General features: G+C 33.3%; 2 protein-coding genes across 2 annotated transcripts; both read left to right on the top strand.

Annotated features, from left to right (window-relative positions):
• The first annotated feature begins 896 nt into the window (after positions 1–896).
• On the top strand, positions 897–12,360 carry LOC139490231 (phenolphthiocerol/phthiocerol polyketide synthase subunit C-like). Its single transcript, XM_071277081.1, has 7 exons — positions 897–1,115; positions 4,934–5,094; positions 5,928–6,131; positions 7,148–7,329; positions 8,424–8,598; positions 9,964–12,011; positions 12,310–12,360. Exons 1-7 carry the CDS (start codon positions 907–909, stop codon positions 12,358–12,360), a joined length of 3,030 nt encoding a protein of 1,009 aa, XP_071133182.1. The 5' UTR covers positions 897–906.
• Positions 12,361–12,435: 75 nt separating this feature from the next.
• On the top strand, positions 12,436–20,400 carry LOC139489198 (uncharacterized). Its single transcript, XM_071275384.1, has 3 exons — positions 12,436–16,883; positions 17,690–17,842; positions 18,494–20,400. The coding sequence occupies exons 1-3, from the start codon at positions 12,572–12,574 to the stop codon at positions 18,604–18,606; spliced, it is 4,578 nt and encodes a 1,525-aa protein (XP_071131485.1). The 5' UTR covers positions 12,436–12,571; the 3' UTR covers positions 18,607–20,400.
• Positions 20,401–21,381: the final 981 nt, after the last annotated feature.

Genomic DNA, 21,381 nt, shown 5'->3' with positions numbered 1-21,381 from the left:
TCTTCATAAGGAAATAATGTACGTAGTCAGGTATATGGTAGTTGTTTTCCATTTGTGTGATGGGTATAATCTTTTGATTTTGACAATTGATATTGGACTTTCCATTTTGATCTGTAAAACATCGAATACCGGTCCCTTATCCCGAGATCGTTATTTTTTCCTTTGCTTTGCTTTTATTTTCTATTCTTTTATTTTTGATCAAATCTGTTCTCGGCAAATGATTGGTTGAAATTTAATTGTGACGTTAAATTTTCTTGTTTTCTTCTGAATTTTCTTATTGTGCCGTCATGAAAAAAGGTGACCATGTCTGATGACGTCACATCAAAAGTACACAACTTTCCTCAAATCTTTGAAAAGGAAGGCTAAACATAATTAGAGAAACAGATTCAACCACTTTAACTCGTGTATTACGATATTTCTCCACTCTCAACAGTTAAATTTAATTATTTAAAAAGCTCGACAAGCCTCGCGCTTTAAATATTAAAATTCAACTGCCTCGAGTGGAGAAATATCGTAATACACTTGTGGCGGTTGTGGAATCTATATATCTACCATCCATGGCCTATTTCAATCGTTCTACGTCATCAATTTATATATATTTCTCTTTAATTCATTCGAATCAACCTCGTGTATTGCATTTATTGGAGAGAGCGGCACCAATAACTGTTACTCAAGATATGTTATATTTTGTTAAAAACAAAGATACAAAATTTATTTGAAAAGCGTACTTTAAATTTTGCCTCGAGTACTTACGGACCATCATTCGATACACTATGGTAACTGCCACGATATTGACTGAAGTTTGAATCCGTCTTTTTAGGTGAAGAAAGTATTATTGTCTGTATTTTCTCGTATATCATTTAACATGTGTTTTGAAATTTTGTTTGTAGGTATGTATGACAAGGCATGGATGATGAAAATGGAATCGCAATCATTGGAATTGGTTGTAGGTTTCCAGGAGCTGATGACATAGACGAGTTTTGGAAACTTTTGGAAAATGGCGAATGTCATATTGATATAGTCCCAGAAGACAGATGGAATGTACAAGAAGCCGACATCAGAGATCCCGATGAGTCGTGGAAAGATTGTGCTAGACATGCTGGTTTAATAAATGAGTAAGGGATAACATTCTACGTATAGCCTACCACAGCTAAGTTATATTTGTTGCATAAATGTGTGTCTTATAAATACAAATTCTGACATAAACGAAATACTTTTATTGACGTTTGAATTTTTTGTCCCTTTGAATTTGACAATGGAAAATCGAGAAAAAAGTTGTCAGTTATACAACACGATACATAGGTTTAATATATATTTTACAAAAACGTTAAATTATGATATTTTGTTGTTGTTAGAAACTTTTTTTAATATCACCATATATTGTACCTTATTTATTCTTTCTTTATATTAAAGAAGTGGACTCTTAAAAAAGAGACTGTAATATTTTGCTTTTCAAACTTTGTACATTTTTAAGTTTACTTTTTATTTTACTAACTACTATCATTAATTTAATTTCCAACTATCATTTGGTATCATCTGAACTAGAAATAGTTGTATACGAGCCGAGTTTACATAAAAATAAACTAGTTTCAGATCACCGCCAGTTTTTGGGTTGGGTTTGTGTTGCTAAAAGAGGGGCGAAAGATACCAGAGGGACAGTCAAACTCATATATCGAAAATAAACTGACAACGCCATGGCTAAAAAAGGAAAAAGACAAACAGACCAATAATAGTACACAAGACACAACATAAAAAAAATAATAACTGAGCAACACGAACCCTACCAAAAACTGGGGGTGATTTCAGGTGCTACGGAGGAGTAACCTGCTCTACATGTGGCACCCGTCTTTCGTTTTCTATGCTCAATCCTGAGATTTTTTATGTTGCGTTTTGTGTATAATTGTTAGTCTATTTTTTTTAACAATGTACCCGACACTCTTTACCTAAATGTAAAAGAGGGACGAAAGATACCAAAGGGACAGTCAAACTCATAAATCTAAAACAAACTGACAACGCCATGGCTAAAAATGAAAAAGACAAACAGAAAAACAATAGTACACATAACACAATATAGAAAACTAAAGAATAAACAACACGAACCCCACCAAAAACTAGGGGTGATCTCAGGTGCTCCGGAAGGGTAAGCAGATCCTGCTCCACATGCGGCACCCGTCGTGTTGCTTATGTGATTACAAATCCGGTAAATAGTCTAATTCGGTAGGTCAAATTCATGAAAGGGAAGGGGATTGTAGTTACGACGTGAGGAACATATCCGATATCATTTGTGAAATGGTTATTCCATAACGGTCAACCAACTCGTGATGGCGTCCGTAAAATTTACGAAGGGATGATTTCAACTTCACCATTTGGAACTCTTGATTTAATAGCTTCCTTGTGAGCAGTAACCCTCTATCAAGAAAATCATGATAGGAAATGCAAGCACGGGAATATCGTATCATTTGAGAGATATATACCCCGTATGCAGGTGCTGCTGGAATGTTGCTACTTAGAAATGGAAAGTTCACAATTGGAAAGCTGAAATCATCTCTTTTGTCGTAAAGTTTTGTCTTCAACCGACCCTCATTGTCAATTTCTAGATGTAAGTCAAGATATGAAGCTGACTTAACTGTATCTGTAGTATCCTTTATCTCCAATTCGATGGGATAGATGCGTTCCACATAGTCACCAAATTTTGAATTGTTTAGTGAAAGAACGTCATCTATATAGCGGAAAGTAGAGTTAAAGGATATTGCTAACTTCTTATCTTTCTTCCTAAGAAGTTCCTGCATGAAGTCAGCCTCATAATAATAAAGAAACAAGTCAGCAAGTAGAGGGGCACAGTTTGTTCCCATTGGTATGCCGACAGTCTGTTGAAAAACACGTCCTCCGAACGTAACAAATATGTTGTCAATCAAGAAATCAAGCATCTTGATAATATCGGTTTCAGAGAATTTTTTGTTTGAATCAGAGTGATTCTTTACAAAGTAGGATTTATCCCTCCCTAAGACAAGATACTTGTATCTACGTTGGCCATTCTTTTTTATGAAGCAAAGTAATACCAGCTCTTTTAATTTGTCTTTAAGTTTGGAATGTGGAATACTTGTGTAAAGAGTAGAGAAGTCAAATGTTTTAATACTGTTACAAGATGAAAGAGAGTTAGATTGTATGTACTCTAAAAGATCTTTGGAATTTTTAAGTATCCACATCTGATTCACGCCACCTCTAGAATAGGCAGTTTCACAATAACTTTGAAGCCCGTCTTTGATTGCTGATAAAATGGATGTTAATAATTTAGAAAGAGGTTTTGTGGAGCACTTGGAAGACCCAGCAATATACCGCTGTTTGTAAGGACACTTATGTAGTTTAGGTATCCAATACAGTGATGGAAGATCCAGTTCTTCATCTTTGGTTGAAATACCAAAGGAACAAAGAACAGACCTATGATTATCCAGGATTTCCTCTTTGGTAAGTGTCGTGAGGGTATATGTTGAGTTTCCAAGTGAATTGTCTATACCTAATTCGTTTATCAAGCAATTAATGTAATGACTTTTACAGACAAAAACGATGTTATTTGGGGCTTTGTCTGCGGGGACAACAACATATTTATCATGGAGGTCGGATAGGTGTTTAGCAACATTTGGGTCTTTAAAAATTGACGTAGCATGGGCATTGATGGACCCATTCAGTTTCTTAATTCTGATTTGTATTAAGGACCTCACTGCCTTTATCCATTCGGATAGAGTGTCTACGTCTTCCTTCTCGCGCTTAGCCCATTGCCTGGCATAATCCTCGACTGAATCCATCAAAATTTTAAAGTTGTATTTCCAATTGATGGATTTAGGCTCACGATATTTCGGACCTTTCGATAACACGTTTCGTAGAGAAGTGTTATTAACAATGTTAAGGTCACCGGTAATAACGTGGCCAGCGGGATTATATGTGAATTGGGAACTAGCACAAGTGCAATCAGGAGGTTTAGACTTGAAGTCGTCAATATCGAGATCCTGCAAAACGCGTTTGTAATTGAAAATTTTAGTTGCAATAGGTTTGGTATAGGTATAAGAAATTATTGGTACAGACTGGTCTTTAAAATAAGGAGGTATTTTCGATTGAACTAATTTATGATGAAGGATATTGCCAAGGTTGACGCCATCGAGACCTTTGTTGGCAAAGGAAAGATTTAGAAAATATCTTTTCTCTTTTTCATCTTTTCCAATGCGAACTGGCTTGAAAAGTCTGTGACTTGCAATATCCGAAATTATAGCTTGAAGTTTGTATTGGTTTGAATGAGGGTTTGTAACAGTGGATTCCAAACATAAATTGAACAGAGAATGAAGTTTTGAAAGGGGTAATGAATAAAGTAAGCTATTTGATTTTCAATAAAAAGCAACTGGTGATTTGATTAATATTTTTTGTATTAATTAAGCTAAAGCTGGTCTAGTGATGGACACAAAGGACAATCATGGTGAACATTGTTTTACATTCCTCCATGATTTATCAGACTTGTTCCAGGTCGTACTGTAATAAACAAATTGCACTTTATAGGACATTGATTTAAGTGTTGGACCACAAGGTCCTAAAGTTTTTACTAACACACTGAATTTAACTATTTTCATGCATTTAAATCATTCTCGTTGACCTCGTCATATGAAATGACTTTATATTTAGCAGTTAAAACGTTAACGTTATACATATTTTTTGGTGGTAAACAAATATTTTAATGTACAGTCTATTTGACAGGCCAATGACTCAGCTATGAGTTCCATCGTTTAAGTCAGTTGTTTCATATATTATTAATTTGCTTTTACTTAAATAAAATTATTTTAATGTTGAATTCAATCTTTTTGGAATTTGATGAAAAAAAAGTCAACTGAATTTTTAGTTCATCTCCACATAAACTATTTCAAATGAATGGAATGCAATTTATTTGCAGGTATGACAGATGGGATAATAAGTTTTTTGGAGTAAGTGATACAGAGGCAGCATGCATGAACCCCCAGCAATGTCTAGCGTTGGAAGTAACTCATTCTGCTCTAGAAAACGGAGGACTTACAAAGGGCAATATGAAAAAAAGCAAAACGGGAGTATACATCGGCAAGTTCATATAAAACCTATGAAAATGGAAAAATTTAGTTCATCTAAAACTCGAATGCAACTAACGCTTATTTCGTAAAACCATGTTTCATTTATGATAATTATTAAATAAAATTTGTATTGTTTTTCAGTAAGAATAAATCCATTGAAAGATTTTGATTGAAGTTTTCAATGAGTTTATCATTCTTAAACTGAACACGAAGTCCTATACATGCTGATACTTAGGTCCGCTACAAGTTGTTTATACAGGAAACTGTTCAAATCTAAAAGTTTAAATACTAGTTAAGACTACCTTTTTAAAAATAGTTTAATGATATCAGTGTCTATACGTAATTCTTCGTTGTAAACTAATCCTCTGCAAGAACAATACCGTGGTTACGTTTTTTTTCTCTTCTATACTTTCTTCTTTAATCTTTAGAGTTCTGGCTTTAGTAAATAAATTTGGAATACACAAATTTTGGTATAGATGCGTCACATAAACCCTTAGTATTATTATATAAGAGACATGTGTATTTTTGTTCATATTTTAAGGTGGCCATCTTTTAAACAGCCGCCATTTTTTAATTAAAGGTAGGTTCATAGAAATTATGTTTGAAACACTCATCACTACTACTATTTATGAGTTTATGGGTAAATTGTCCGAGTTAACAATTATATTCGTTATTTATTTATTGAAAAAGTTTACCACATCGTTTATTTTTTCTGCAAGAATAAGATATTTTTCATCCCTTAACCTAAGCCTATATCTTACTAAAAATCATAAAATTTACTATTATGTTGGTAAAATGCTTTCTCTGACTTATCTTATAGCTTTTATATATATATAATTACAGGTATAATGAATAACGATCTTCTACTTGGACTCCCAAATGCTAGAAATGAATTCAACAATTTTCTTGTCACAGGAATAGCATCCAGTATAACATCTAACCGGATATCATTTCATTATGACCTCCTAGGACCATCACTTACAGTTGATACAGCATGCTCCTCGGCACTTGTTTCCGTTCATCTTGGATGTCAAGCTATCCGAACTGGTAACACATATTTTCCAAAACAAAAGCAATTTTCATCAGCAATTTATTAAACTTCCTGGTTTTGTTTTAATTGTAAGACAGTTTAATAACGTTAATAAAACAATTCCAATTGCATCAGATATTCAACTGAAGATGTAAACCGCCATTTTAGGTGAAATAATTAATCAATTGTTGTTTGCTTTACGTTTAGTGGGAAATGTTTCATGCATATTAAAGACGAGACACAAATTGACAATAAATACAAAAGGTCTGTCCTGTAATAGTGGTCGACTTTGATAATCGGCAGGTAATTTTGTCAGGAACTGACATTTTAAATTTCGGAAAGGACAGACATATATCGTTGCAACATGTAAAATCAAGTGCACTCAAATCTAACTTATATGTATTTACGATCAATTGAAAGCTTTGTGTGCAGTTTGAGACCAAAGTTCAAACATGTCTTACATATCGAATTAAATTATTTCTTTGTGCAACGATATGTTCATAATTTGATTAATGTCTAGTGAGCAATAGCTTGTACCGTATGAAGAACAATAGATACAAAGCTATGACACGTCAGTACAGACAAACTTGAAAGGATACGTTCACACTGTTAAAAAGGCAATTGTTAAGGTCGAGATTACTACTGATGTTAAAAAATGATTATTTCGGGAAATTGTATAGAATGAGGATTTAAGGAAAATTTTACTCATTTTCTCCTTACAAATACTCACTATGCGAGACTCTCAGTTAAGGTCATTAAAAAGGCCATAATAGTTTCCAATTGTTAAACACTTATATTTTAAAAAATTGCAGCAGAATAAATTAACCAATTGAAGCGCCCCCCCCCCCCCCCCCCCTAATTTAAAAAAGATCTCATATTTCCCTCATTTATTTTTCATTTTAAAATTAAATTTTAAAAACATCGTCATTGTCGCAATTGTTGTCATGTTTTAGATAGTCACGTGGACTATGTACAATTGATTAAAATGCTTACAAACATTATGACTATTACAGTATTTAACATTTTTTAAAAGGTGAATGTGAAATGGCTATTTGCGGTGGTGTAAACAGCATTCTTACACCTGTCAATTTTGTACCTTTGAGTAAGGCTAAAATGATATCACCTACAGGAAAAAGTCATGCATTTTCTAATCAAGCAGATGGGTATGTCAGAGGGGAAGGGTGTGGTATAGTTATTCTGAAAAGATATAAAAAGGTATTTATCAAATGTATAAAAGAGTAAGCATAAAATTCTTCGTTAAAAAAACAATAACAAAGTTATTAAAAAAATGATAACGCCAACTTGCAAAGTTAATGGTAAATTAATCTTTTAACTCATTCATTAAATTTGCACAACAACAAAAAGCTGTCGTCATTCACAACATCGTTGAACAAATTAAACAACTTTAGATTATTGTAAGGCCTTCAACAATGAGTAAACTGAATGCCCATTCTGCATAGTCAGCTATAAAAGGACCTGAAATGACAATTGTAAAACAAATCAAATGAGAAAAATAACGGCATAATTTATGAACAAAATGATGAACGAAAAAAAAAATATATAACATAGCAACAAACGACAACCAAATGACTAACATGCTTCTGACTTTAGTCAGCCACATACAAAATGTTGCCGGGTAAAAAAAACATGTAAACGGTCGCCACATTATTCCCTAACCTGGGACAATGGTGTAAGAGTACAGTAAGAACAATCTATAAAAATCTGTTTAAAAGGCATAACTCATCAGATGGATACAAATAGAAATACATGTAACAAAAACACAACGTGGACGTGGCTTTGTACTTGTACATCCCAACAACAAAAAGACACTAAGTACAGATCTAAGAATACTCGCAATTACTGATAGTTCAAAGCCAATAAAAACTAACAAATATTAGACTAGATATAAAATCGTTTTACATGCATTCTAATGTATTCCTCAAACGTCGAAAAACATCACAAAACTGGATGCAATTTAAATAATTTGAAACATCCGTTTCACATGTTAAGGAACCCTTGAAAATATATGCATTACCCTAAATGATAGCTTCTCTTAATCATATTCAGATAGAATTATAATGTGTACTAAATACCTTATGAACCTAACACTTATATCATAACTTTGGAAATTTTGGATCCTCAATGCTCTTCAAGTTTTTACTTGATTGGCTTAATAAATATTTTGATATGAGCGTCACAGGTGAGTCTTATGTAGACGAAACGCGCGTCTGGCGTACTAAATCACAATCCTGGTACCTTTGATAACTAATTATCTATACATGTTCTGAAAACAAATGTATTTTTTATAGGCTAAGTTTGACGGTAACCATATATGGGGTCTCATAGCCACGGGTTGCAATCAAGATGGACAATCAAACACCCCTATTACAGCACCATCAAGTGACCAGCAGCAAGCTCTTCTGAAAGAAGTTTATTCCAAATACCAAGTCGATCCAAAAACTGTACAGTACATAGAAGCCCACGGTAAGTATTAACATTATATTGTTATTGATAATTGAAATTGATTTACAGTATACAACATTTTTTTATACCGTTGAAAAAGGAAAAATGAATGAGCTTACTTTGTTTGATATAATAAAAAATACAAAAAATGTGCAAACAATAAGTTGTTGTTAAAGAACAGAAATATTATCACGGTCATTGTTTTAATAAAATTGAGAATGGAAATAGGGAATGTGTCAAAGAGACAACAACCCGACCATAGAGAGAAGACAACAGCAGAAGGTCACCAACAGGTCTTCAATGCAGCGAGAAATTCCCGCACCCGGAGGCGTCCTTCAGCTGGCCCCTAAACAAATATATATAAACTATTCAGTGATAATGAACGCCATTCTAAACTCCAAATTGTACACAAGAAACTAAAATTAAAAATAATACAAGATTAACAAAGGCAAGAGGCTCCTGACTTGGGACAGGCGCAAAAATGCAGCGGGGTCAAACATGTTAATGAAATCTTAACCCTCCCCTTATACCTCTATCCAACGCAGAAAAGTAAACGCATTACAATACGCACCTTAAAATGCAGTTCAAGAGAAATCCGAGTCTGATGTCAGAAGATGTAACCAAAAAAAATAAACAAAATGACAATAATACATAAATAACATCAGACTACTAGCAGTTAACTGATATGCCAGCTCCAGGCTTCAATTAAACTGATTGAAAGATTATGTCTTCATCATATGAATATCAGGTACCATCCTTCCCGTGAGGGGTTTAGTATCATACCATCATAACATAACCCTTGTCATGCCTTAAAAAATAAAATGATATATTAATGTATAATTTTCAGAATGTCAAAATCTATCTTCTGTTCATTTTTATTTTTTATGTTGGACAACTCCTGATTTATTGTCTTTAAAAGAAATGTATAACCCCCCCCCCCCCCCCCCCCCCCCCCGCCTTTTTTTTTTTTACCTTAGATGAATTGTTTAACTTTTACAATAACAATAATATCATTATTGAAAAAAATATATATCTTTAGAGCAAAAAAATTTACCAGGATAGGATAAGATAAGGTAAGATGAGAAATCATCAGTCAACTTCAAATTAGCATAATGTCTATTGGAAGACGATTTTTTTGTCGCTTGTTTTTTTTATAGCAACTATAGTAGAAAAAAAGAAGCTGTAAACCTCAAAGTTATTGGCAGGTCATGATCTATTCGTAGGTCAAATAATCAAAAAGGAGTTATTGCATTTTTTACACAAATATTTGCTTTTTTGCAAAAAAATTTAAAAAAAATAGTCTCATTGCATGGTTTCAATTGTATATTCAGATGAACGATATAGGCTCTTACGAAACTCTCAGTAATCCTTTTCCTTTTCATTTAGGTACTGGGACCCCAGTTGGTGATCCTATAGAAATAAGGGCTCTTTCTGACTTCTTTTCACCCTGTTTGAAGAATGGTGAAACAATTCCAGTTGGGTCAGTGAAGACAAATATTGGTCATCTTGAATCATCTGCTGGAACGGCTGGTTTAATTAAAACCCTTTTGATGATGCGCTCGGAAAAGTTAGTTCCATCGCTGCACTTTAAAGAAAATGAAGGAAATGCAGATATCAATTTCAACGAGATACCCTTACGCGTTGTAACAAATATCAGTGATTGGAATGGAGATTCCAGAGGACAAAGAATTGCATGTGTAAATTCCTTCGGTTTTGGTGGTACAAATTGCCATGCAGTAGTGAAACAAATGAAAGTTGAAACTAAGACAAGTTCTGGTAATTATGCGTTTGAACATTACGTTGTGTGTCTAACCGGTACAAGTATACCTGCGTTACAAAAGTCGGTTCGATACTTGAAAGAGAAAATTGAACAAAAGAGCTATAGCATCAAAGATATTGCATTTACATCACTGCTTAAACGAGACCATTTCAGATATCGTATAACATATGTAGCTAGCTCTTGTCAAGATCTTTCAGCTGATATTGCCAGGAAAGAGAGATCATTTGATGAAATGACTGCTGTGGATACGAAAGAATCAAAATTGATATTTCTATTTTGTGGAGTCGGAACGGTCTGGAAGGGAACTTGTCAGCAGATGTTTAATTCTATAACACCATTTCGAGAAAAGTTTCAACAAATTGACAAAGAAGTCCGAAAATTAACAAAGTTTTCGATAATTGACGAGATACAAAATCCCACGGACGACATTATCAGTGACCCATACAAAGGACCTTTGATAATTTTTGCATCTCAGGTATCATTATTTCATTTATGGGCCCATTTAGGTGTACATCCAGATGCTATCATTGGTCAGTCAGTTGGCGAGGTTGCAGCATCATATGCAGCTGGATGCTTGAGTTTTGAAGACGCAGTCAAGATTATACATCACAGATCATTGTTGTCATCGAAGGCAAGCGGTGGTGGAATGATGGTAATTGGGAAGTGCGAAGTCGATGAAATTGAAAAGATATGTGGACAGTTTGAAAATAAGATATGCATTGCTGTGTATAGCAGTAAGGAGGCATGCGTTGTATCTGGAGACAGAGATGTTATAGATAAGATGAAGGAAAGACTCGAAAAGGAAATGCCAAATTTACTACTGAAAAAGCTTGATGTGAATTGTGCTTACCACAGTCATCATATGGATGAGATAAGTAGAGAAATTGAAGAAAAATTAACAGGCATAAAAGGAAAAGCACCAAATATTCCTCTTATATCAACCGTTACAGGCGAAAACGTTACAGACGACATGATGGCAAAGCCAATATATTGGACAAACAATCTTCGCAAACCAGTCCTACTCAAAGAAGCTGTCTCGTTTTGTATGAATGAAGAGAAATCAAATGTGATTTTAGAAATTGGTCCAAAGCCCGTTATAAGAGCACATCTAAGTAAAATATCGTCCATTGACGCAGCTTCAGTTGCGTCACTTAATCAACCAAACGAAAAACATATATTTGTAAATGCAATGGCAGACCTCTTCCAACGTGGCTTTAACATACAATGGGGCAATGTTTTCGACGGAACAGAACAACTCATTGATTTACCTAGGTATAAGTTTAATAGATCCGGGATTTTAATCAAATCTGACGCACTAAGAGAGGGATTAAGGGCAACTGTAAAAACAAATAACAACCACCCTTTTGTTTTTCCTAAACCACTGTCGCGGAATTTCAGAATTGAACTTTCTCCACAGGTCACACCATATGTGTACGAACACATAGTAGATGGCAGAAGTATTGCTCCCGGTGCTGTTCATGGGGAAATCGGTATTGTTGTGGCAACAGAAATTTTGAAACTACCTGTTTCTCAAGTTGAAATTTCACTTCAATTTATCAGACCTTTGTCGGTTGGACGTGACCAAATAATTTATTTGGAAACAGCTTTAAATGAAAAAGAAAAATCATTCGAAATAAAGAGAAGAAAAGATATCGTTTGTAAAGGGAGTCTAAAAAAAACAGACGACCATGACATACCTCGCATACGAATAGATGAGTTACGTCAGAAATGTCAAAGTTACACAAGTTCTGAAACATTTTATGATACTTTAGAAAAGTTGGGATTTCAGTATGGCAAATGTCTAAAAATAGTCGGTGATTGCTGGCGATCAAAATCGGAATATATTGCAGAAATTCATTTCTGTCCTGAAGAAAGCGAAACAGCACTCAATATTTCTCTCCACCCAGCAGTTCTTGATGCAGCTTTACAAACAATTGCATTATGTTATTTAGGGAAAGAACAACATGCAGATGATTCCTCAATTGAAAGACCGATTCCCGTGAGAATAAAATCATTGATAGTACACAGACCAATGGAAGAACATTTACTTGCACTTGGAAAGCTTGTAAGGACAGATGATAAGGGGTCTTTAGTCAATGTTCTGGTGGTGAATGAGCGCGGCAACATAGTAGTAGAAATAGAAGGATACGAAGTTCAAAATATAGCAATCGGAGTGACACCTAATTCCTTGGCAGATAAGCTATACGAAATTGAATGGAAACAGATGAAAATAGAACAGAGAATATTAATTTTGATGACCATAAAACACTATCAATTACATTCACTCATGACACAGAAGAATTATTACAGCAAATATTTGCAGACTCAAATTCAAACATCGCTTATTTACCATTCAATGTAGACTCTTTGAAGATGGAAGCAATGCTAGATGAGCTATGGAAATATATAAATGTAGAATTGAAAGACTTGTCAACTGTTACTGAAATACTGTTTTTTCCAGGATTGTCCTGTCTCGAAGCTGACCAAAATGCAATTGAAATATTCAATATGGTAAAGTCAACTTGTCTTGTATTAACAGGTCTTATCCAACATTTAATAAAGGCGAATATAGATGTACCTTTATACATAATGACAAAGAAAACGCAATCAAGAGCTAACCCTACCGAAGTGGAGAGTCACACAGTAAATGTCATTGGCTCAGAATTATGGGGAATGGGACGTTGTCTAGTGAGGGAAAGGTCGTTCTCCCAGATACGACTTATTGATATAGATGATGACAATGATGCTTTTCTAATCAATAATGTTATTTTCGGTTCCGATGTTGAACACTGGAGAAAAGCTCCTGAATTTAAATTACAAGACAGGAAGATATATATAAATCAGGTACATAGAAGTGTAATAAAAGAACAACCGTTCAAACTTAATACTTATAATCAATTTGAAGAGGTAGAATTGAGATCATCGAGTTATGAAACAATAGAGAAGCCATTCTTTATGCCAAAGTCAGATTTACCTGTACCAGTACATTTTGTGAAAATGAAAATATCCAATGCTTATGTGAATGACGTATGGGTACCATCTATCAAAACGAAAGCAATCGACGATCCTGACCCATGGAACTACCGCAGTAAAAACGGCCATCAAGTTTTAACATCTGAAGTTACTGGGACTATTGTGAATTCATCAAGGTGTGATACGAAACCGTTATTGTGTTTTTCGTCTTCCAAGGTACTACCATCAGATGTATCGCAAAAAGTGGAATACGTCACATGTTTTCCTAGTACATGCTCCAATTTTGCAGTGGTACCAGAATCAGGTCTTGTGGCAAAATCCCTTTTTCCTGTGTACAGACCAGGAATGCTAGTAGAGATAGTAATGTATTTTGCACTTATAGCCGAAAGTAAAGAGAATACGCCTTTGGCAGTTCTTTATGACGAAGTTCTAAAATTAGATTTGAACATTCTTCGATGTGTTGTCGAAAGGTTGAAAAGGAAGGTTTTACTTTTAGCCGAAATTGCGTCATTTCCAGGATTTCAGTTTCAAACAAAAACTCAAGCTATAATTCTATCCCGAAATTCTTTCAAAGTAGAAAATGTTTTAAATAAGCTAGATGGAGGACAGATCTCATTTTTGTCTTTTACCAATTTTCTGCAGAAACCACTGGAAAGGAGAATTCGACACACTTTTCCCAATATTAGCCTAAAACTGATTGATAATGACAACATTTTGTGTCATGATTCGTTACCAGTACTCATGAATAAGGTAGTATCATGGCTAACAACGAAAAAAGCAAAAAATATTTTAGAGAATCAAGGCACGTTTTTGCCTGAAATGGCTACGCTTATATCGTTTGACAAAGCTCTAAAAGAAAATGAAAATACTGTGTTAGCAAAACAACTATCTGTCGCTACAACAAAGCAAAAGATGTTTAGTAAAACTGCAATTTATGTTGTAGTTGGTGGTCTTACAGGTTTAGGATGGAAGATCGTGAACAAAATTGCTGAAATGGGAGGTGGTATACTGTTTATTCTTGCACGACGTAGTCCGACTGAAGAACAGCAGATGGAAGTTGATTTACTTATATCCAAATGCAATTGCAAAATAGAATCTGTGCAAGCTGACGTTGCAATATTTTCGTCTGTACAAACAGCTTTCCAGCTGATAAACAGCAAGTTTCCAGATCATGAGATTAAAGGAATATTTCATGGTGCTGCTGTAGTTGATGATGCCATAATTCTGCATATGACGGAAGAAAAAATAGACAAGGTCCTCAGACCTAAGATATTGGGAACATGGAACTTGCACCTGATCTCTAAAGACCTAAATTTGGACTACTTCGTTTTGCATTCTTCCATAACTTCTGCATTTGGAAATTCTGGACAAACAAATTACGGAGCTGGAAACTCTTTCAAAGATGCTGTTGCATTTTACAGACGTGCAACAGGAATTTCTGGTCAGACTATAAATTGGGGTCCACTTCGATTGGGACTTTTAAAAACATATGCGCATGTTGAAAAACACCTTAACTCCCAGGGATACATGAGTTTGACAGAAAGTGAAGTCATTGACTGTTTTATTCACTCACTGCATACTGATTCTGTACAGATTATATGTGGCAGCTTCGACTGGAAAACGGTTGTTCGCCAGTCTCCAGATATGTTGCATTTAACATCAAGATTGCAGCCAATATTGGTGGAGCTCAATCTGTTTGATATATTCACAACAACAAAAAATATCATAACTTCAATTGATACACAAGAATTACTTAAGCTTTCGACTGCTGACCAAATGCAGAAAATATTAGACGTTGTTTCACTAATTGCGGCAGATATTTGCGCTGTTGAAATGTCTGTGGTACAGCCAGGGACTAAGTTAGTTGCCTTGGGAATCGATTCAATGAAGGGCATGGCATTTATAAATGCTATATATGAACATGTCAGTTGCAAGATTCCAATCTTAGCGATAATTGAAGAAGAATCTTCAGTTGAATCAGTCGCAAAGTTGATTTTAGAGCAACTTCATTCTGGAGGAGAAAATACAGGGTTTATACCTATTGAAAAAATGTATGAACTACAAAAGGAGCTTGAAAAGACTAAAATTCCTTTAAATTCAATTGAGAAAATGTATTTCATTGTTGAAAACGGTGATGATTTCTCATCTTTTAATTTTATTGAAGCGGTTTTTGAAATTGAAAATTCAGAACTTAACAGTGATGTATTAGTGAATTGTTTTCAGCAGCTGAAACAAGTCTATCCGGATCTTTCTTCGGTTTATTTTGTAGAAGACGATGTGCCTTATCGTGCAATCAATGAACAAGGTCTACTTAATCTCGAAGAAAATGTCAAAAAAGATTACGATGAAGTCAACCTAACTTCTCTTCGACACACAGAAGAAAATGATTATTTAACAAATACGAACATTGATTTCAACATTATTGGGGAAAGCAAAGACCCATTTGCGAACCCTCTCGAAAATGAGAAGCATGAATATTATGGAACACAACTTCTTATGGTAAATGTTGTATCAAAAGAAAACGAAGTTAGACAGCTCCACTTTCGTTTCCATCGTTTATACTTTGATTTTTCAAGTATGAGTACACTGCTTCGTGAGCTTTATGCAATTCTAGGCAAAGTCATTTCCAAAGAGGACAGTATACCTGGTTTGATTTCAACAATGAGCAATAAAATGATTGAGTCGAAATTGAAAAAGACTGAAGAAAAAAAGGAATTCTGGGAAGAAAAACTAAGTCATACTTTTAAACCAATACATTTCAGCAGTAAAGGACTTTTTGAATCAACGAAAACACATATGATAGTTAGAAGAATGAAGTTAGCAGAGGAGAAATATGAATGTATACAGAAATGGACAAAAGAAAAAAAGGTATCAGTAAGAGATCTAATTGTGTCAGCTTATCAGTTGCTTCTGCATTTTATATCAAATCACAGCTGGATTTCAGTCCTTACCAACTTTGATTTAAGGGAGGGACATATTGAGAACAGTGGTTCTCTCGAGACGATTCTGCCAATAATTACAAAGGTTGAAGAAAACGACATTTCTGCAACAGATTTTGTTCAAGCCAGGTCTACAGAGATTACATCTATATTTTGCGATGGTTTGATTTCACATGATGCTCTACAATCCATTATTGCAGATAAGTTATCGATACCATCAATTTTTATGCATGCTGTTTTCTACGACAATTGCAATTTAGGTGCAATTTCAGATAAAACGCTAGGCATTACGCCCTTATATACGGTCTCTATTGATAGCAGATTTGGTAGTTCAGTACACATAATACCGAATCACGAAGAGCACATCATTGAGCTTGAATTGCATTGCCAACCAAATTTTGCCGACAACAGTCTTATAACAAATATCCTTACTGGACTAGTAGAATTGACAACTAGTATTGCAACCAATAGAAATGTTTCCATACAACAGCTAAAGAATGGGTTCAACAAAATGTCAGGCCAGAAAAAGAAAAGTGAACAGAGAGTTAAAGAGACTGAACAAACAATGGATAGATTTCCGACGTCCAACGAGCATATACATTGCACTTTTGAAGGTAATCAAACTCTTTACATACCGGTTGTTTATAATTCGTTACATATGCGCAATTAGTTGACATAAGTTTCTTCAGTGACGCTCGAGTTCAAATATTTGGCAGGTAATATAAAATTAAGAACGACTTAGGAAATCTATAATTTGGGTTAAAAATGTCATATTTAATTAGGTCAAATATTGATCTGACTATTCTTTGTTTTAGCGCTAAGCAATAAGAATGTTTATTTTAACTTATGCAATCTTCGTTTAATGATTTGTCAAAGAAACGTAAGTTCAAGTGATACACACTTTCACCTTGATAGGAATGATTATGCCAATGATATCAAAAATGACATACGATTCCATTTTTCAAAACCAAAGAGCGTGCAAACACGTCAAAACAGGCGCATATAAAGCTTATAACGTTTACAACTTTACAACATGTGAAATAAAAATGTTTTCGATGTCATCCAATCTGCTTACCATCATATATGTGTAAATTATATTTTTGGGTTTAGCTATTGACCATCTCATTCGTGTTCAAAAATGGTAATGGTTTTCTCAAGTATTTCTAAAAATATCTTAATTATATCTAATTATCGGAAGTTTGACGACAATTTCAATTAGGATTATGAACAGTAGTAAAAATATGAATAAAGGAAGAAGTAAATTTTTAAAGTAATAATTTAGTTATCAAATCAAGTTGTCAATATAGTCAGTTGTAACAGTTAATAATCAAGATTGTTAAACGGACAAAAATAGGATAGATAAAGTTCAAAACTAATTAAATATTTTTTTTTTTATTATTTTTTTTTTTATCTTTTTCAGTTTCAAAAGAAACTTCACAAGGTTGGGAACATGATGTTGTCCTCGAATTATTGAAATCAAATGACAAGAAGAGGTTATGCTGGCGAGCAAATTCCGGGAAGAAACACATAGACGTAGCTTCTCTGTCAAAAATGATTTACACATCACGAAATGGTATTTATGGTTTTAAACATCAAATGGCGCGACATTTGTTTTTTGAGAAAATGGGATGTTTTTTCTTCCTTCTTTATTTTAGGGATAATAAAACTTAAATAAAAAAACAGTCAAAATATGTAACAATTCGCAAATCTTGAAGTAATAGATAGAAACAAGTTATTTAGATTTCACTGTTTCAATTATACATTCAGCTTTGTCACAAAAGGCCTCAACAATATTTTTGAAATTGCCAATATATCTTCTCTACATTTTTTTTATTTGTGAAATTTTGTCTATGAAATATAATTTCACTTCTAAATATCTTTTATCGATCATTAATTAAACCAATTATAAATAGAATTTTGATACCTTTGCATTTGAAACAAATGTTTTGAAATAGAAGCAACTTAAGCATAAGCTATATTTAGAGTTTGACATATGACATAAGCTTTAGCAGTAAACGTATGTCAGTACTATATGTGAAGTTTCGTAGCTTAGAGTTTCCTTTTTTGCTCTTTTTCTGTAGATAATAGATTATCCGAACATTTTGGTTCAATGTGCCACTTTCGATAAATAAAGGTTCGAAATGTTAATATATCAGATTTAACTCTCAGATTCTGAATTAATCGGATTCTTCTTTTAGTTACTTTTCTATGACTTCTTTTACAGGCATGAAGACACTTCTACTCGAGACGCTACAGCGAAACTATGTCTTTAAATCGTCTGACTCTTCAAAAATGAACAATCTTTGGAGAAATCTTGAGTCTTTTGTTAAAGGATAAAGTTTCATGGATAGATATAGCTAGTAGAGCGTTTCAAACAATATCTCTATATGCCGTCAAACATTCTAGAAGCGCTTGTTCAAATATGTAAGTTAACCTTCTTGTTTGGATGCAAATGAACATTTTTATTTATGCGTTTGATTTTAGGAGTATAAGTTGTATTTTTATTATAAAGTTGATTCATATGTCTGCTTTCATAAACTGCTTTGTATCTAAACATACAAACCATTTTACAGTGCAAATTTTTCATTGCCATAGTCATTCTCAAAATCTCAAACTAATATTTAAATCATACATTGCTTGGTAAAAATTTTAAAAAATATTCCTTGAAGAATAAGTAATTCTGCATTCTATTAAGTGTTATTTTTATCTTTTTCATTAAAAATTAAAAGTTATCATTTATTGTTCCTCTGGTATCATTCGTCCCTCTTTTATTGAAATCAGTATGCTCATCGTATAGGATTTAATATAAGAAAATGTATATAAAATTGATTGATGAACTCAAAATTTTAAAAAGAAAAATACTACATTCTGGGACGTACTTCCCTATCACGATTTCCTCCACAGAGTTTTACTGCTTACAAGGAATCTATTAAACCAAGGATTCGTCCCTAAAAAAGTTTCTCGGAAGCCATTAATTTTTGATCGTCTGTCATGGCATATTTGCATTGTTGCCTTAAGCTTTGAGAGTTGTATTCTATGATTTTTATTATTCAATGTGAGTGTTGTCTCTGTCAATAACATTCTAGTTTAATTTTGGTCCTGGCAAAATTTTGTGTTTACATTCAATTGGGTCTTTGTTAGAGATTTGAGAATATCGAAAACTTTTGTTATTTTTTAGAGTTAGAAAGTAGAAATTGATAACTCCACCTTTGTAATCTTTATTTTATTCATTTGTTTGTTTATTTATGTATAGGAAGCGGTTCGACCAGCTTTGGTCCAAAAGGGGTATCGATAGATTTCTTGTGCTACAATAACGTTTGACTTCTGTATAAAAAGTAAAAACAATAGGGTTTTATATTGTAACTTTGTTTTATACAAAACTCTTTATTGTTAGCTCTGTTTATTGTTTGAAGGAAGCAAAGAAGATCAATTGGTGGGTCAAAATGCATATTTATGTATGTATAAACAATTTGGTGAACTGTCAAGGTCATCGTTACTTGAAATATGTTGTACATAACGTGAATTCAATGTACTTATACAGTGGATTATCGGAATATATCATAAGATGTCGTTACAGTGTGCCAATTGAATATGTAAACTTAAAATGATTGTTCGTGTGGTTTTCTACAACGGAATAAGAACATTTTCAATTCGTAGGCATTCCTTGTTTATAAAGCATAACAAGATTTGGTCCATGCTCCTACATTTATATTGTCTAAGAAATAATTCACATGACAGTTTTCATAAATGATTTAGGGGTTTTGCACTTGCATTGGAAAAATATTGTACCAAGCAGAATATCATATTGAACGAACTTTTAAGTACTATGATGTATACTGAAGTTTAAAAATCCCCAACATAAGTGCAACAACCCTATAACATCAATGTAGCATATATTTTCACAGCATGTATAATAATTAGTCTCATTCATGTAAAACTGACGTATTTTTTGTTGTTTTATTTTTTGTATCTTTCGTTTCCTTGGTTGTAAATATCATTTTAGTCGTAACCCCTGTGGTGTGTTACTTTCTTTAAAGAGAAATATTTAATGCATTATCAGTGAAAATGCAATTTTTGTTTATCTTATCGATAATACTGTACTGTGACAGGAGACAGAAAAAAATCAGTAAAAAAAAAAATTCTTTTGTACATATATCTACAACTATTTGTTTATTATATTAAAGAATATTGCAATCTCTCATTTATATTTTATCATTTGTATTTTTCGTTGTTAATTTATATTCTTGGAATGTTTTAATTAATGCTTCAGTTATGACCTTCTGCTGTTGTCTGTTCTATGGTCGGTATGTTGTCTCTTTGACACATTCCCCCTTTCCATTCTCAATTTATATATTGATTTTGAAAGTATCCTTAGAATCGTCCTAAGTCGCATCCTAAGACCAATTTTAGGATGGACTTAGGATCAACTTGGACACTGTTAAGGTGTGTCTCGAAGCTATCTCAGATACATCTTATGTTAGGACGTCCTAAACATATCATAAGTGAAAAATTTAAAATCGTTTAAGTAATTTTTTGATAAAACATATATATTTAATGAAAAAAACAATTAATAAAATTGTTTACAATTTTTTTAATGATATGTATAGAATTAAATGCATGATTTAAAATGTAATTATAAAATTATATTAAAAAGGATTGTATATTTAAACTGGAAAACAATTTGTTTTGAAATAAGTATTGAATTTGTAGTGTCATCGTATCGTTAAACACGTAGTTCAAAGTTTTAAAACACTCTCAAGTATCTAAACAATGTACAGATGAATATACACCATACTCTAGACAAGATAAAGAGAGAGAACAGTTCCTATTGCAATTTTATGAACAGTATTGTACAGGGGGTATATCCAGAGTCCATCCCGTACGTTTACTAGGAGAAAAATTCTAGGCTAGAAGTGACTTTTAACTTTTGATATAACCTTATAGACATTTAGTTCTGTATTTCAATTGACATGGTATTTTTTATATTGTGCTGTCTTGATTGTATTAAAAATGTATATTCTTTGATTATTATTTATTATAAAATGTATTAAAAATATTGCGCTAAAACGTCTTTTCGCTAAAATGCCCTATCAATGCGCTAAAATGTCCTCC

This window comes from Mytilus edulis, chromosome 9 (genome assembly GCF_963676685.1).
Source record: "Mytilus edulis chromosome 9, xbMytEdul2.2, whole genome shotgun sequence".
Lineage (NCBI taxonomy): Eukaryota > Metazoa > Mollusca > Bivalvia > Mytilida > Mytilidae > Mytilus > Mytilus edulis.
Note: the sequence above shows the minus strand (reverse complement) of the source record. Positions and strands in the feature narration are given on the sequence as shown.